This window comes from Silurus meridionalis, chromosome 28, assembly GCF_014805685.1.
Source record: "Silurus meridionalis isolate SWU-2019-XX chromosome 28, ASM1480568v1, whole genome shotgun sequence".
NCBI classification, from domain to species: domain Eukaryota; kingdom Metazoa; phylum Chordata; class Actinopteri; order Siluriformes; family Siluridae; genus Silurus; species Silurus meridionalis.
In genome coordinates, this window is record NC_060911.1 from 555001 (window position 1) to 572652 (window position 17652).

Sequence of the window (17652 nt, forward strand, 5' to 3'; positions counted from 1 at the left end):
TGTCTGTCTGTGAGATAAAGACCTGTTGTAAGTTGTTGAAGAAACAGAAATCAGATGAATTGATAAACATTTTAATATTAACACACACCCACACACACACACACTCGTTGTACAGTGGTAAATGCTCTATAATAAACAGAAGACATGCTGTTTATAGAATTTCTATTCGGGTTTCAATGAAAATCACAGTGAAACACAGCAGCAGGTTAGTTTACACACACACACACACACACACACACACACACACACACACACACACACACACACACACTGATCTTCTTGCTTAAGATTGAAGGGAACAAATAAATTATTTTGACATCATTAACACTCTTTAATATTTGCTACATTTTAAAACAACAAATGTATGGCCTGCTATAATACTGTCACACTTCCCCTAGTCCACTTCCCCTACTACTCCTCCCCTAGTCCACTTCCTACTACTCCTCCCTAGACCACTTCCCCTACTACTCCTCCCTAGTCCACTTCCCCTACTACTCCTCCCTAGTCCACTTCACCCTACTCCTCCCTAGTCCACTTCCCCTACTCCTCCCTAGTCCACCACCCCTACCACTCCTCCCTAGTCCACTTCCCCTACCACTCCTCCCCAGACCACTTCCCCTACTCCTCCCTAGACCACTTCCCCTACTCCTCCCTAGTCCACTTCCCCTACTCCTCCCTAGACCACTTCCCCTACTCCTCCCTAGTCCACTTCCCTGATACTCCTCCCTGGTCCACTTCCCCTACTCCTCCGCTGGTCCACTGCCCCTACTACTCCTCCGCTGGTCCACTTCCCCACGCCTCCCCTAGTCCACTTCCCTACTACTCCCCTAGTCCACTTCCCTACTACTCCTTCCCTAGTCCACCGCCCCTACTACTCCTCCCTAGTCCACTTCCCTACTACTCCTCCCCAGTCCACTTCCCCACGTCTCCTCCCTAGTCCACTTCCCCACGTCTCCTCCCTAGTCCACTTCCCTACTACTCCTCCCTAGTCCACTTCCCTACTACTCCTCCCTAGTCCACTTCACCCACTACTCCTCCCTAGTCCACTTCCCTTCTCCTCCCTAGTCCACCACCCCTACCACTCCTCCCCAGTCCACTTCCCTACTACTCCTTCCCTAGTCCACCACCCCTACCACTCCTCCCCAGTCCATCTCCCTACTACTCCTCCCTAGTCCACCTCCCTACTACACCTCCTCTAGTCCACTTCCCTTCTACTCCTCTCCTAGTCCACTTCCCTTCTACTCCTCCCTAGTCCCCACCCCTACCACTCCTCCCTAGTCCACTTCCCCTACTCCTTCCCTAGTCCACCACCCCTACCACTCCTCCCTAGTCCATCTCCCCTACTCCTCCCTAGTCCACCACCCCTACTACTCCTCCCTAGTCCACTTCCCTTCTCCTCCCTAGTCCACTTCCCTTCTCCTCCCTAGTCCACCACCCCTACTACTCCTCCCTAGTCCACTTCCCCAACTACTCCTCCCTAGTCCACTTCCCTACTACTCCTCTCCTAGTCCACTTCCCCACATCTCCTCCCTAGTCCACCACCCCTACTACTCCTCCTCTAGTCCACTTCCCCTACTACTCCTCTCCTAGTCCACCTCCCTACTACTCCTCCCTAGTCCAACGCCCCTACTACTCCTTCCCTAGTCCACCGCCTACTACTCCTCCCTAGTCCACTTCCCCAACTACTCCTCCCTAGTCCACTTCCCCTACTACTCCTCTCCTAGTCCACTTCCCCACATCTCCTCCCTAGTCCACCACCCCTACTACTCCTCCTCTAGTCCACTTCCCCTACTCCTCTCCTAGTCCACCTCCCTACTACTCCTCCCTAGTCCAACGCCTACTACTCCTTCCCTAGTCCACCGCCCCTACTACTCCTCCTAGTCCACCTCCCTACTACTCCTCCTCTAGTCCACTTCCCCTACTCCTCTCCTAGTCCACCTCCCTAGTCCACCACCCCTACTACTCCTCCTCTAGTCCACTTCCCCTACTACTCCTCTCCTAGTCCACCTCCCCTACTACTCCTCCCCTAGTCCACCACCCCTACTACTCCTCCCCTAGTCCACTTCCCCAACTACTCCTCCCCTAGTCCACTTCCCCTACTACTCCTCCCCTAGTCCACTTCCCCTACGTCTCCTCCCCTAGTCCACTTCCCCTACTACTCCTCCCCTAGTCCACTTCCCCTACTACTCCTACTCTAAGTTTCACGGTTTGACAAAATGAAAGATTTAGCATTAGAGTAGTGAAGGGGATAGTGAACAAAGGAATGTGTATAACAGTATTTAAACAGGTTGTGAAGTACACAAGCAATGATATAACACTATGACACACAGACAAAGTGAGACAGGAGCCGCAGACAGACAGACCAACAAACAGACGGATAGGTGAGCGTAAATACCATGGATATAATTATTAGATGAATGGTGCTAATCATGCTAATGCTAATTTCACTTGTTGTAGTTATGTGGTTAATATATACAGATAAGTATGATGATGTCACTGAGCAATGATGCAGAAACACGATTAGCCGAGGTTTTTTTTTGTTTCTAACAGCATTCTTATGTAAATGCGATAAAGAGGTTTTTTAGCATGAAGATAAACGAGTGAAGAAAAACATCCTAAACGGTTCTGGTTAAGGATGCCGTGTAACTCACGGTCAGTTTCATGCTAATCAAGCTAAGCTAATCAATAAAACTCTGGCTATTTGTTCACTACTGCTAGATTAGTTGTGTTTTAATAAGCTAACCAGTAATATTAGTTTATTCCAAATAACTAGCGAGCTAATATCTCTGCGTGAGGTAATAAATATGCTACCTGGTTAGCATTACAGCGAAGGATTTGACTTAGCGGAAGATAATCAGAATGAGATTGTTGTTTGGTCAGTTCCTTCTATAAAGATGACATCATCAGGAAACGTCAGTGACACGCCTTTACATTTATAACTTCGAACTGAAAAATTCAGATAAATAAATGAATAAATAAATAAATAAATAAAATGAAGGTGAACATGGTGGACAAATAGGACATTAACAAACAATGTGAAAGCAGGAAGACCTATAAAACAGGAATTAAGGAGGAAGAGAGAGGTGCATTCTGGGATTGCTTAAGCATTCTTAGTGCAGAAAGAGAAGAGGAAAAAAGAGAGGACAGATTCATCATTATCCCTCTACATGAAGCCATGTGATGCTGAAAGTCGTTGTTATGATGATAACCGAGGTTATATTCACATCCTATACTTTTGCGTCTTCCGTCCCGAACCCGTCAGTGAAGTGCACTTCAGATAACTCATGTTCTTCGTCCTCACTCTGTGGAAGAAAGAAACCGGGGAGTGAGCATGATGCTAACCTTCACAGGAAATGATATCACAGCAACAGCTCACCTGTGTGATGCCATCGTGGGCATTGGCCAGATGTGTGTCAAGGTGAGTTTTTTCTAAATAATTTTTAGTCTCACCGACAGTCTTACTGACCGTCTCACTGACCGTCTCACTGACCGTCTCACTGACCGTCTCAGTGACGAGTTCAACCTCAGCATCCTTGCTGTGCTCAGAAAAGAGCACCTGAATATGTTGTGATCAGAATAAAGTGTGTTATCCAATCAGAATAAAGAACATCATGTGATCAGAATGAAGTGAAATGTAAACGATCATGTTCACCTCTGTCTCATCCCCGTCGCTCTTCACCACTGCTCTCTTTACTGCTCGAGACTGAATACGGCCTTCTGTTCTCTCCTCCGCTGATGCGCACCGTGTGACCACTGTCTTCTGATTCACCTGTACAGGTAACACACACCAATATTTACACACACACACACACACACACGCACACACACACACACACACACACACACACACACACACACACACACACACTTCTGTTACAGACCAACCCTTATTAAAGAAAGGAATAATAATGTGGCCCTCACTGAAGAAGGTTTGAGGACCCCTAGAGTGGGGTTTAGGGTAGTGGTGTAGGGTTGGGTGTTATGGGTTCTGCTCAAGGACCCAGCAGTGGCAGCTTAGTGGTGCTGGGGTTTAAATTCACAACCTTCTGATGAGAAGTCCAACATCTTAACCACTGAGCTACCCTGTACCCCCGCAGGGAGAGTGGTGTAGGGTCAGGGGTTAGGGTAGTGGTGTAGAGTCAGGGGTTTAGGGTAGTGGTGTAGGGTCAGGGGTTAGGGTAGTGGTGTGGGGTCAGGGTTTAGGATAGTGGTGTGGGGTCAGGGTTTAGGGTAGTGGTGTAGGGTCAGGGTTTAGGGTAGTGATGTAGAGTCAGGGGTTTAGGGTAGTGGTGTAGGGTCAGGGTTTAGGGTAGTGGTGTAGAGTCAGGGGTTTAGGGTAGTGGTGTAGAGTCAGGGTTAGGGTAGTGGTGTAGTGTCAGGGGTTTAGGGTAGTGGTGTAGGGTCAGGGTTTAGGGTAGTGGTGTAGAGTCAGGGGTTTAGGGTAGTGGTGTAGGGTCAGGGGTTAGGTAGTGGTGTAGGTCAGGGGTTTAGGTAGTGGTGTGAGGTCAGGGTTTAGGGTAGTGGTGTAGAGTCAGGGGTTTAGGGTAGTGGTGTAGGGTCAGGGTTTAGGGTAGTGGTGTAGGAGTAGTGGTGTAGGGTTGGGTGTTATGGGTTCTGCTCAAGGACCCAGCAGTGGCAGCTTAGTGGTGCTGGGGTTTAAATTCACACCCTTCTGATGAGCAGTCCAATATCTTAACCACTGAGCTACCCCGTACCCCCGCAGGGAGAGTGGTGTAGGGTCAGGGGTTAGGGTAGTGGTGTAGAGTCAGGGGTTTAGGTAGTGGTGTGGGGTCAGGGTTTAGGGTAGTGGTGCAGGGTCAGGGGTTAGGGTAGAGGTGTGGGGTCAGGGTTTAGGGTAGTGGTGTGGGGTCAGGGTTTAGGGTAGTGGTGTAGTGTCAGGGGTCTAGGGTAGTGGTGTAGGGTCAGGGTTTAGGGTAGTGGTGTAGAGTCAGGGGTTTAGGGTAGTGGTGTAGAGTCAGAGGTTTAGGGTAGTGGTGTAAAGTCAGAGGTTTAGGGTAGTGGTGTAGGGTCAGGGTTTAGGGTAGTGGTGTAGGGTCAGGGGTTAGGAGTAGTGGTGTAGGGTCAGGGTTTAGGATAGTTGTGTAGGGTCAAGGTTTAGAGTAGTGGTGTAGGGTCAGGGTTTAGGGTAGTGGTGTAGAGTCAGGGGTTTACCGTGGTGGTGTAGAGTCAGGGGTTTAGGGTAGTGGTGTAGGGTCACTGGTTAGGGTAGTGGTGTAGGGTCAGGGGTTTAGGATAGTGGTGTAGGGTCAAGGTTTAGGGTAGTGGTGTAAAGTCAGGGGTTTAGGGTAGTGGTGTAGGGTCAGGATTTAGGGTAGTGGTGTAGAGTCAGGGTTTAGGGTAGTGGTGTAGGGTCAGGGTTTAGGATAGTGGTGTAGGTCAGGGTTTAGGGTAGTGGTGTAGGGTCAGGGGTTTAGGATAGTGGTGTAGAGTCAGGGTTTAGGGTAGTGGTGTAGGGTCAGGGTTTAGGGTAGTCGTGTAGATTCAGGGGTTTAGGGTAGTGGTGTAGGGTCAGGGTTTAGGTAGTGGTGTAAAGTCAGGGGTTTAGGGTAGTGGTGTAGGGTCAGGGGTTTAGGGTAGTGGTGTAGGGTCAGGCGTTAGGGTAGTGGTGTAGAGTCAGGGGTTCAGGGTAGTGGTGTAGGGTCAGGGTTTAGGTACTGGTGTAGATTCAGGGGTTTAGGTAGTGGTGTAGGGTCAGGGTTTAGGGTAGTGGTGTAAAGTCAGGGGTTTAGGGTAGTGGTGTAGGGTCAGGGTTTAGGGTAGTGGTGTATGGTCAGGCGTTAGGGTAGTGGTGTAGAGTCAGGGGTTAGGGCAGTGGTGCAGGGTAATAGTAACTCTCAGCATGATGCATGGAGACGGCGATGGTTCAGGTGCTAAATGACCTGCTATCGGCCTCTGATCAGGGTTGCGTCTCCCTACCTACATAATCTCCTCCTTGATAGACTAGAAAATGTTATTGGATTTGAGGAAACTCCCTTTTGTGTCTGGTTCTTCTCAAGGTTCCTTACGTTTTTTTACAGCCTACAGTTAATGTAATAAATTTAGGACTTAAACAGCTACACAAATTAATCTGAACTAAAGTCTCAAGGATTAAATATGGATCATCACATCTCCATAAGGTCCGTCTGTGTGGAGCATCCAGCTGTGTGGTGGGTTCAGGTCTTGAGGACCAGATTCAGAAAGTACCTGCGATGTAATGTTGGGGGTTTCACGTTTATCCAGTTTTTCAGTCTGTGGAGGAACGTCAGCTTCTCCATTAGCCTGATAACAAACAAAAAGATAGTGCTGTAATTAATATATCCACCGGGGGGCACATCCCCCGAGGGTTTATGGGTTAGTTGTTCTTTTAAATAAATTTCCCCAAATCAGCAAAAAGACCAACTTTTACCAAATGATTCAAAAACAAGCAGATTAAAAAAAAGACATCATCATCATCATCATCATCCAATTGGGGAAGGAGAAGCTGAACTCAATGAGTCCCCTAAGGAAATAAAACACAGCCCACAGCAAACACTTCATAATCAGAAACAGAAAGGAAACAGTGCTGTTCAGTCACGTCCAGACTCATCAAAACTTAATCATCATCCTGAGATCCTCCTCAACTTTCAACCCTGCCCAATCTCCTCACCAGATCTATCACCACTGAATCCTATCTATTCAAAATAAACCTTCAACCAATCACAGTAAAGAACATCAGCAAATCAAATAAAACCCATTTCAAAGTAAAAACAATATCCACAGAAACTGTTCAGAAGAAACCTGAGAACATTCTCCAATTAAACATCATCCAGATACAAAGCAACACCTCACTTCCTGTTTCTACATTCTACATGGAAATGCATTTCTTGAGAAGAATATTGAACTGGATAGATGTGACTGAAGAACAGGATAAAGCAGAAACTCAGCTCTCAGGAGAACATGCAGCAGTATCACAGAGGTCTTTCATGCAAATAACCAGATCATCAACACCCATCAGTGCACGAGTGATCAGTCCATCTGGAGATATTTTAGACCACCATGGTTCTTCTCAAAATAATTTAATAAAGCAAAAAAAAAAAAATCTGATCATGCAGCAGTGTGAGGTTCAGAAATCTCCAAGAAGTAGGTTCTTGAGTGCAGACATCATGATGTTAAAAATCCTGTCGATTCATCTAATAAGAGAAACTAAAATATCTTCCTTATGACAGGAACTGGGAGGAGCAAAAGGTGAAGCTGGGGATAAAAGTGGAGAGAAGGACCATGCTGTGATCTTACCCTCTTCGGATCATCATCATAATCATCATCCATAACAACCCCATAAGATGGAGCTTCTTTAGAAGAACAAATGTAAGCTTGTGAAATTTTCTTCACTCTGGATGTGTTCTCTTTTTCCTCTGACTCTTCAAAAGCTTCCTCCATAATGGGTACTTTTATGCAGTCCAGAATGCAGTCCTGGTTCTCCTCTTCACCTCTCTCAGATAAAATAAAACCTTCAGCACCATGTGGCTTTCTGCTAAGAAATGTTTCCCAAGCTACGTTTTGATCCAGTCCCAGTTCTGAGTTGATCTGGTTTGTCAAAAAGATCTCGTGCTCTTCAGGCAGGTGAAGGGAACTCTGGAGAATCTGAGCATGTTCATTCTGCATCTGCATGATCTCAGGTTCCTCAGCTGTGGAAAGTGGTTTTATGGGTGTTTCCTGATTACAATCAGATGTTCTTGACTCAGTGATCTCCAGGCTGATGCCTTCAGTCAGTGGCTTGTCAGTAGGAACAAGTTTTTGAAGTAATGCCAGAGCTTCATCAGTGCTTAAGGAGCGTACAGTAGTTTGCTCAGGTTTGGAGAAATTGCAGCTAAATGAAGCCTCCTCTAAAAACTGAGATGGTGTCTCAGATATTAAAGATTCTGACTGTGGACGTTTTGCCCTCTGTTCCACAGCTGGAAACTCAGTGAGAAGCTGATTTGACTCCTGAGCAGAGGTTTTTTCTGCTGCCCAAAGAACTTTGTCATACTCAAATTGTTGTGTGGTTCGGATTGTGTCTGGTGTTTGTGGAGAAACATCTGAGTGAGATAAAGATGAAACATCTCTCTGAAGAACACTCTCTTCCATGCTTCCATGCAATGCAATCTTGTCTCCAAAGTGTTCCTCAAGCTGCAATTCAGCATCTTCAGTGTAGATGTGTACGGACTCTTGAACGTCATGGTTTGGTGAAGAGAAATCTTGATTACCACACAGTTCCTCTGAGAGATGTCTATGTTCTAGAGATTCTTCAGCTGATGTGTAAGCCTGGACACTTGGTATAATCTGAGAAGATTCCTGTGCATTATCAGATCCCATCACTTCTTCAGGAAATTGAGAAACTTCATTCCAACCTTCTGCTGGTTCCTGTTCCTCTGTGCTACCTTTAAAATTGCACTCTAAATCTAATTCATCATGGTCTTCAGCTGGAAGCTGATCTGCTTCTGGATTTACGAAAACATAATCAGACTCAGATGGTGTCCTGATTAGGTCTGGGGTTTGCTGTGGCCAGTTCTCTGGAGCAGATGTCTTTACTCCCTGATCACTCTCACTGAGCTGTAGAACTTTGTGAGTCTCAGACCCTGAGAAACGAGACTGAAACTCTGAGGACGACTTCTCACTTTCTTCCATGTCACTTTTCTCATACACAGGAGAAAGATCATCAGACCCTGGAGATCCCAGATGTTCCTCAGCACGACCTTTGGTTGATTGTCCTGTAGAAAACTCACATGAAAATCTGTCAATTGAGGTCTGACTGAATTTGAAGAACTTTGGCTTCAGAGCTTCTGTTGCAGGTGAGTGACTCAGAGCTTTGGGATCTTCAGGGTCAGTCAGAGTCTGATCTGCATCCTGATCTTCAGCTGACAGCTGGATGATGACAAAAGGTTTATAATAAATCAGAAATTAAAAGTGGATATTGGGGTAATTTGGAGGTCACTGTAGGCTATAATCACTAGACAATCTCCTGAATTCATACGCTGGAGATTTAAGAAACTTTTTGGTGAAATCAAACCTAACATGTCTGACACCCACTACACACACACACACACACACACAAACACACACACAAACACACACACACAAACACACACATATACACATACACACACAGAACACTACACACACACACACACCCACACACACCCACACACACAGAATACTACACACACACATACACACACATGCACACCACACATGCACACACATGCACACACATGCACACACATGCACACACATGCACACACACACTACACATACACCCCCCCCCCCACACACACACACACATCTCAGTCCCGCCCACTCAGTTGCAGTAAGTGTTGTAGTTGTGATTATTTAGTACTTTGAGAGAACAGAAGTTGTTTAAGACTGAAACTCCACACAGACACTTACTGCGGTGTGTAGAGGTGTGTGTGTCACGTCCCCTTCACCATCTTGACTCGGCCACGCTTCTCTGCAATACACACCAGCAGCAGGTTAGCGCTAACGAGTGGAACAATCTGGGAGCAGTGTCAGGATTAAGAGTGAGGCTTACATCAGGCTATTATCGCTAATCATCATCATCATCATCTCAGCTTAGCTCAAAGAGACTCACTGTGGGATCTCAAGCTCCTCTAGCATGTCTCCATGGATACTCTCAGAGTGGGTGTGGCCTACAGGCTCCGCCCAGGAAGGAATGTCGAGCAGTGAGGCTACTGACAGGTCCTCCTCCGACACTGCAGCTGGGGGCTTCTGGGAAACGTCCACTCGCCTCACCATCCGAGGACTGACCTCCTGCACTGAGGACAGAGCTATACACACACACACGTCTTACCCTTACATGGTCTACTGCTGTGTGTGTGTGTGTGTGTGTGTGTGTACTACACCTTCACTGTGGTCCAGTGTCTTCTCGATCTCAGCGTATGTTCTGCACGTTTGTTCCTGGACTGATTTGTTGAGTTGTGTCTTGATGAGGTGGACGATGTCCATGCGGTTTATTTTAGTCAGTTTCTTTATCAAACAGTCCTCTAAACACACACACACACACACACACACACACACAGTATTAGTAGTGAACACAAGTAGCAGTGTGTTATGAAGTGTGAGAGATGGAGCTCTGACCTGTGGCATGTTTGCCCTCACGCTCAGTCCAGCGCTGTAGAAGAGCAGAACTCTGTTCCTGCAGTGAATTCGGGTTCTCAGCTCGGACCAGCTGAACTTCATTCTCATTAAACTCCAGCTCTTTAGCTAACTCTATAAACCATAACACAGTCACACAAAGAGCAGAAAATTCAGACAGGAGAGTAAAAGTAGATGTTTGGAGAACACAGGAATGTATCTTGGCTAAAATGTTCCTGGATCTCATGGTGTCACCACTAACCTGAGATCATAACTCACCTGTCCAGCTAAACCCAAGAAGATCCGCAATAATGGACAAAATCTCCTCTTTACGATCAGCATCATCGTTCCAGTCCACTGTGAACATCACGCATCATAACCTTTTATTATCAGACACATGGAACTAAAAGGCTGTGCTATAAGTGTCAGCCGTCTGACATCTAACAGTGTATTCAGCAAAAAACAATAAAAACATTCAAATGATAGAATTCCATGCTGAAGTGAAATGTAAAAAAATGTATAAAATGCACTGTTCAAGTTCCCTTACATACATCAATCTTGAGATTTCAACATTAAAATGAATGTTTATAAAACTGACTGAATACAGACTGGATACACACACACACACACACACACACACATTTACACACACACACATATACACAAGAGCATAAAGGACGATTCAAACACAACAGGACAGAAAAGGAGAGACAAGACAGGACAAACGGGACATAACAGGCAGGGCAGGAAAAAATAGACCGGAACGATAGGATAGAATAGGACAGACTGGGACAGATGGGGCAGGATAGCACAGGACAGGACAAGGTAGGATAGGACAGCAAGGACAAGATAGGATAGGAAAGACTGGGACAGGACAAACAGGACAGACTGGGCAGGATAGAATAGAACAGGACAGGAGGGGATAGAAAAAGACAGGATAAGATAGGACAGGAAAGGAAAGGATGGGACATACAGGACAAGACAGGATGGGACAGACCAGGACAAGATATAATAGGACAGATTGGGACAGACAGGACAGGACAGATTGGGAGAAATAGGGCAGAATAGGATAGGACAGAAGAGGAAAGGACAGGATAAGATATGATGGGAAAGAAAGTACCAGATAGGACGGACCAGGACAAGATTGGATAGCGCAGACTGGGACAAACAGGACAGGGCAAGACAGGACAGTCAGAACATGAAAGTATAGAAGAGACTAGGACAGAATAAGATAGAACTGATCAGTACAGACAGGATAGAATAAGCCATAAGAGAAATACATACTGGGCAGGAAAAGATAGGACAGACAGGACAGGGTAGGACAGAAAAGACAAGAAATGACAGACAGGGCAGGAAAGGATAGGACAGAAAAGGACAGACAGGACAGGGTAGGACAGGAAAGACAAGACATGGCAGGATGAGAAAAGAGTCAAGACAGGACACAACAGACACACAGGACAAATACAAACAGAAAGTGAGGGTAGAAATTAAGGGTTAATTTTTAAGAAGAGGGAAGAAGGGGCCAGAAACCATGGAGGTACCTTGACTCTGATCTGGACTACTGCTGTCTGAGAGTCGCTGCATCTGTGTCTCTACACAGTCCTCCCAGTTTGGTCTGGTTTCAAGTATGTCCTCTCCTAAAGAGGGGGTTTGGAACTGTGTGGATCTTCTCTCTTCATTCAGGACAACTCGAGGACTGTCCTTTTCATCTGGAGACTTTTCAGAATCTCCACCTTCATTAATGTGTTGAGTTTGTAGTGAATGAAGTGTAGCTGATGATGTTTGATCTACAAACACAGGGATTTTGGATACAGGAGTCTTTGGTTTGGCTGAAGAAGAAGGAATGCCACTAACGTCTGCTTCTGACTTGGGCCTTCGTTTTTGCTCAGTAGAGTCACCTTTCCCCAAAACATGATCAAAGCTGCTGGCTTTTACTGGAATCTTGGACTTTGGGTTCCTGCTCTGAGGTTCTGCAGGAGGATCTTTGGGTGAGCTGAGAGATGAGTGTGATGATAACTGCTTTGTCTCTCCACTGGAGAGCAAAATATCATCTTGAGTAGGAGAAGGAATTTCAATAACTGAGTGCTGATCATCCTCTGCTGAAGAATCCGATGACTCCAGATCCTGCTCAGAGTAGATGGACCGGGTCACTGTAGACGTGGTTGTTTCAAGTTCTGTTGGTGGTGAATCAAATCTCAGATCTTTCTCCTTTGGGCCTTCTGAATCTCTAGACTCCACCGACTCAACAGAAGCAGCTTGAGGGAAATCTTCACTTTTCAAATCAAATGAAATTTCTAGTGATGTTCCAGATTCTGTTGGACTCTCCATGACCTGATCCTGAGTGCCCTCGGATGGATGTTCACTTATGGGAAAAAAGACAAATCCATCCTGCTCTTCCTCCATGCTCCTCCTGCTCATATCTATAGCACCACCTCTTGTCATTTCAAACAGTTTCCCCTCCTGGAACAGGAATGGGTTTGGTTGCCCATTTTCTGTAGGTGTACGAGTAGGAGGCATTTCAGGTGTAGATCCCTGAGACTGAGTGTCTGAGGTCTGGGAGCAAACCTTCTGCTCTTTAGTCTCAATCTGTGAGTTCATGCTTTCATCCTCCTCCTCCTCTTCCTCCTCCTCCATCTCTGCACTCCAAGGATCTAAATCTTTCTGAATCTGTTCTGAAATTTGTTTTGATTTCTCTTCATGATCCTCTTCATTGCAATACGAGTGTGTCTGATGTTCCTCTGTAGTGTCCTCATCACTTACTGGCCACACAGTGTCTACTGGTTTCTCATCAGTGATGTGACACTGCATGTCAGAGGTGCTATCAAGTTTGTTTTCTCTGAAGATCGCAGCTGAATCCTCAGGAAAAGTCACTATCGAGTCAGTCGCATCTTCTTCACTAAGGCACTCGGGAGGAAACTCGGCATGGCTCAGCTCCTTTCTCTCAATGTGAATTTGCATAGGGAACATTTCAATCTCCATCTCACCAATATCTGGAGCGCCAGACTCACAGCTGTAAGAGCACTCGGAAACCTGACGTTCACTCAGAGCTTGTTCAGGTTCCTCGTGTGTCAGTCCAGTGAGTGATGTTTCATCACACTGCTCTGACTCTTGATATGAAGACAACACAGGACTGAGTTTGTGTCCACACTGCTGTGTGTCCTCATCTTCATTATAAAGCTGACTTTCCTGATGGGAATGAAGCTCTTCTTCCTGCTTCTTCAGCTCATCATCTGTCTCCTGGCTAAAATCGAATCTAACCTTTCTCGTTTTGGTATCCTTTTCAATTTCATCAAAGACCCGGATTTTGGCAGCCATCTTGAACATCTTTTCCTCAGGTGTGAACTGCTTTTTTACTTCACTGATCTCCTGTTCTTCCTCATCACTTCCCTCTAGAGTTTGCTGTAAAGCCATTGATGGCTCCTGTGCATCAGACATGTTTAATGCATTATCCTCATTTTGGATTAACATTCCTTCTGACATCACCACATCCTGCTTTATAAGTCCTACAGAAATGTTGGACTCAAACATCTCCATTTCAGGATCCTTCATTTCATTGCATTTTTCAACTTTCTTCTCAGCTTCTCTTTGGATAATCATTTCAACACTAATTTCCAGCTCTGGGTTTTCCAGCAGGTTGGCTGCAGCCTGGATGTTCTGTAAGTCATTGCTGGTTTGATAGAATAAAGTTGGACTTTTGGAGTCTGCTCTCAGACCTGTGGGACTTGTCTCTAAAGAGTCAAGACATGGAAATTCCTTGACTGGACTTGGCTCGATGGAGTCAGGAGACTTATTAGAAGATAAATCCTCTTTTAAAGGTGTAGTCTCCAGCGAGTCTCCTTGGCATTCGCTGTTAGGATCGCTCATCGTTACAGGATGTAGGTCTCCTAAATTGTCTGGTCTAAGAGCAGTTTCTACAGAGTAAACATCAGTTCCTATATTTTGTTTTGGTTCTTTAACTGGAGAAACTGTCTCATCTTCAACCGCGGCATTTACGTCCTGTTCTGTTTGGTCTGGACTTTTTGAAGGTGACTTTTCCTCTAGAGTCAGAAACCCAGGCTGGTCTTCCACCTCATTCTCCTGTAAATGTGTTTCCCCAGAATAAATCTCATACATATCTCGAGTTTGTGTCATTTCAATAAGCTCACAATCCTGATACGTCAACTGGTCCAGATCCTGAACTGGACAATCTACTTCTACTGTCTGAATTTGTGTTTGGATTTCACTGGATGAAAATCTCTCTACTGCAGTCTTATTTTCAAGCTGATTATCATCTTCTGTCCCGTCAAAACCTGTTTGGACAGGAACTTCAATTTCTCTGGATGAGGTTTCCACTGAGTCAGGAGATTTACAAGTAGCGTCATCAAAGATATTAATGAATAAGGATGTAGAGAATGTGGGAACAGGCAGGTTCTGAAATTCCTCAGATGAAATTCCTTGAATGTGCTCAGTTTCCTCCCTTACAGAAGATTCATAATCAACAACCAGGTTCTGAACTGAAGTAGTTTGTTCCTCTGCATGAGCTTGTGTTTCGGTTTCTGCAAAAAATGCCTTTTCCACTGTAGTTATGTACACATGCTGATCTTCTTCCTCTGTCTCGTGTAAATGGCTTTTCTCAAGCTCTGGTTGACGTGGACTTTTGATTTCTGTGGATGATACATGCACAGGTTCAGGAGACTTCTGAGAAGAGAGATCCTCTGGATCAGGTGTAAGCTCAGGTGAGAAAGTTTTAAGGTCACTTATTGTTACAGGCTGTGATTCTACCAGGTCATGTGGTCTACACGACATCTGGTATATTTCCTGAACTTGATCAGATTCAGCATGTTCTACAAAGGAATCTTCATCACTGAACATATCCTGACTCCACTGATCTCTTTTAAGCTGAGAACTGATCTCCTGATCTGTCTGATCTTGGCTTTTGATTTCTGTGAGTGACGTTTGCATGAACTCCAGCTCTGCATGGACTGGACTTAGACTCCGTGGACTTGTTTTGGTTGGACTTCCAGTCTCTGGTGTCTGCTCTGCACTCTTCTTGTCCCCAGGCTGGTCTTCTGGCTCTGTGGGTGAATTAACCCTGTCCTTTACGATGAGAGTTTCTGGACTTGTTTGTGCAGTTTCTTCTTCAAAAGCTTCATACTCTCCTGAACTTGTTTTAAGAGTCCTGCTCCTGAAACTAATACGAGTTGTATCTCCTCCTGCGAGCTCACCCTGGACTACTGCAGGAGCAAATCTGACTGCTGGCTTTGGTTTGCATAAATGGTGTTCCACAGTGGTATGCTCCAGCTGATCATCATCTTGTATAATATGAGTTTCAGTGTATGATGTGAAGCTCCTGGCTGACTGACCTGTTGCCCTGATAAAAAGTTGATACTCTGGATTCTCCTCAAGTTCTTCTTTGATAACAGCGCTGAAGTCTTCAGAAGGTTTCCGGTTTGGGCTAATCTGTGGTTCTTCAGATGTTCTCCGTTCATGGCTGGTGCTTAGTTTTTTATAGTGCAGTATTTCAGGACTATACTGTTCTTCATCATGATGCCACACTTCAAAAGTAATGGTTGAGTCTTTAGCTTGTATTTTCTCTGGACTCAATTCCTCGGAGCATTCTTTATTTTCCTTGATTTTAACCTCACTGAAAAATGCCTCCTGTTTACCTTCTTCCTCATAACCTGGTGAGATATTTGAAGTTTCTTCTTGCTCACCAGTTGTGTGATCTGGTGCTCTGTATAGTTCTTCTCTCACACTAATCACTGTGTTTTTACTCTGCATTTGACTGGAACTCCAGGAGACTATGTTGCTGAGTGAAAAATCCACAGTAGTGTGTGGAGGATCTTCTGATGTTATTTCTGTGTGCTCATGTATAATTTCATCACTAATCACTACATTTTGTAAACTTTGATCATAGATGATTAGTGATGATTCTCCAGCCATGCTTTGAGAATTGATCTCTTCTGCTGAAGGTTGAATTGTTGAGGTTTGTTGGTCAGATATCTCTTTTGATTCCTCAGAAGCATGTGGTGTAGATGTATCCACCAGATTAATGATTGCTTTATGTTCGAACAGTCCAGATTTGCTTTTTGATGGATCTTGTCCTGTTTGAAATGCTTTCATCAGCTCCTTCACAGACATGGAGTGCTCTATTCTCTCACTCTGAGACCGAGGGGACTTGGGAGATTTAGGAGGTGGAGTGTAATGTTCTTCTCGTTCTCTTGTGGCCAGGAAAACTTTGCTCTGAACAGCAGTAACTCGTCTCACCTCTCTGACTTTGACACTTTCCTCCTTCTCCTCCTCTTCCACTTTCTTCTGAAGTGCTTGAACTCTGTCTTTAATGGACCCAATGGGAGTCTCCACGATTTTAGGAGAAACAGGTGGGGCTCCAGGCTCGAAGTCTCCGAGGAGTGTGTCTCCATCGAGTGATTCCTCAGAACTCATCCTCTCTAGTTCATCTTCAGAGCTACAGCTCACAAACTCTCTCTCTTTCAGCTTCTTCCTTGCAGGTTTTTTGATTCGTGGAGGATGACGTTTCTGAGGTAGCACAACTTCTGTAAATGCCTCTTCCACAACAGTGTCTTCTTGGTCAGGGTAAGCAGTTACAGGAAGATGCTGGAGATAACTCTCCAGATCTGTAGCGAGATGTGAAACCATTTCAGACGCGTCCTTTAGAGGAGCAGAACTGCGATCGGTGGCTCTTGTGATTCTGACCTCTTTAAGTAAAGGCTCGATCAGCTGGCTTTTCTCTCCGGTAGTCTCTTTCTCACTATACTTCGATTTTTCTGTGTCTTTGCCAGATTTTCCAACACTTAGGATCTTTCCCACCTTCTCCAAATCCTCTTTGACCTTTCCAACGATTTCAAACGGCTCTTCTTCATCCTCATTATCTACACAGTATTTCAATCCGTCCACCAGGGACGTCTCGGAAACCTCAGTGGTCAGGAAGCCAGAGATTTTGATAAGGTCCTGCTTCATATCTGAGACATCTGAGAGAAGGTCGGGACTGGCGAGCGTCGCTGGATCGTGAACCATGTGTGTGTGCAGTGTGGAGAATTCTGTTGATTCGGTTTCATCCTCATCTTCAGTCAGTAAGTCCGATTTACAGAATAAAAAAGAAAAATGAAGAGGACAGAAGACATTGGATAACCGGTCAGCGCAGGAGTAATACAGTCAGACGTGGAGTAACGTCCGTTAGTATATAAACAAACAAAACATTACAGCACACCAATGGATCCGAGGAGTTTTAGCCAACAGCTAAGCAAAGAGAAACTAAGAAAATGCCAGAAAACAACTTGCAGGAAATAACTTGCTTTAACATGTTAGATTTGATTTCTTACACACACACACACACACACACACACACACACACACACACACACACACACACACACACACACCAAAAGAGAGAAGAACTACAGAAACCTGAAAATAAAATATCCATGAAAAACACAGTGAAACAGAGAATATCTCAAGATTGTTCAGAAACACACACACATACACATACACACATACACACACACACACACACACACACACACACACAATACCCAATTAGCCCTATTA

General features: G+C 45.2%; 1 protein-coding gene and 1 long non-coding RNA gene across 2 annotated transcripts in view; both read right to left on the bottom strand.

The window, feature by feature from the left end:
* Positions 1 to 469, bottom strand: part of LOC124381400 — a 26225-nt gene extending 25756 nt beyond the window's left edge. The window contains exon 1 of the long non-coding RNA XR_006924842.1: positions 1 to 469. This exon is cut by the window's left edge and continues 1177 nt beyond it. This is a non-coding gene — a long non-coding RNA (uncharacterized LOC124381400).
* Positions 470 to 1982: 1513 nt separating this feature from the next.
* LOC124381398 (ankyrin-2-like) overlaps positions 1983 to 17652 on the bottom strand; it is a 47305-nt gene continuing 31635 nt past the window's right edge. The window contains exons 38-47 of the mRNA XM_046843003.1: positions 11649 to 17168; positions 10387 to 10464; positions 10111 to 10242; positions 9876 to 10016; positions 9605 to 9800; positions 9403 to 9463; positions 6205 to 6279; positions 3653 to 3769; positions 3377 to 3556; positions 1983 to 3302 (exon numbers count right to left, since the gene is read on the bottom strand). Of these exons, the coding sequence (XP_046698959.1) occupies positions 3228 to 3302; positions 3377 to 3556; positions 3653 to 3769; positions 6205 to 6279; positions 9403 to 9463; positions 9605 to 9800; positions 9876 to 10016; positions 10111 to 10242; positions 10387 to 10464; positions 11649 to 17168 (6575 nt within the window). The 3' untranslated portion in view covers positions 1983 to 3227. The remainder of the gene's footprint in view (positions 3303 to 3376; positions 3557 to 3652; positions 3770 to 6204; positions 6280 to 9402; positions 9464 to 9604; positions 9801 to 9875; positions 10017 to 10110; positions 10243 to 10386; positions 10465 to 11648; positions 17169 to 17652) is intronic.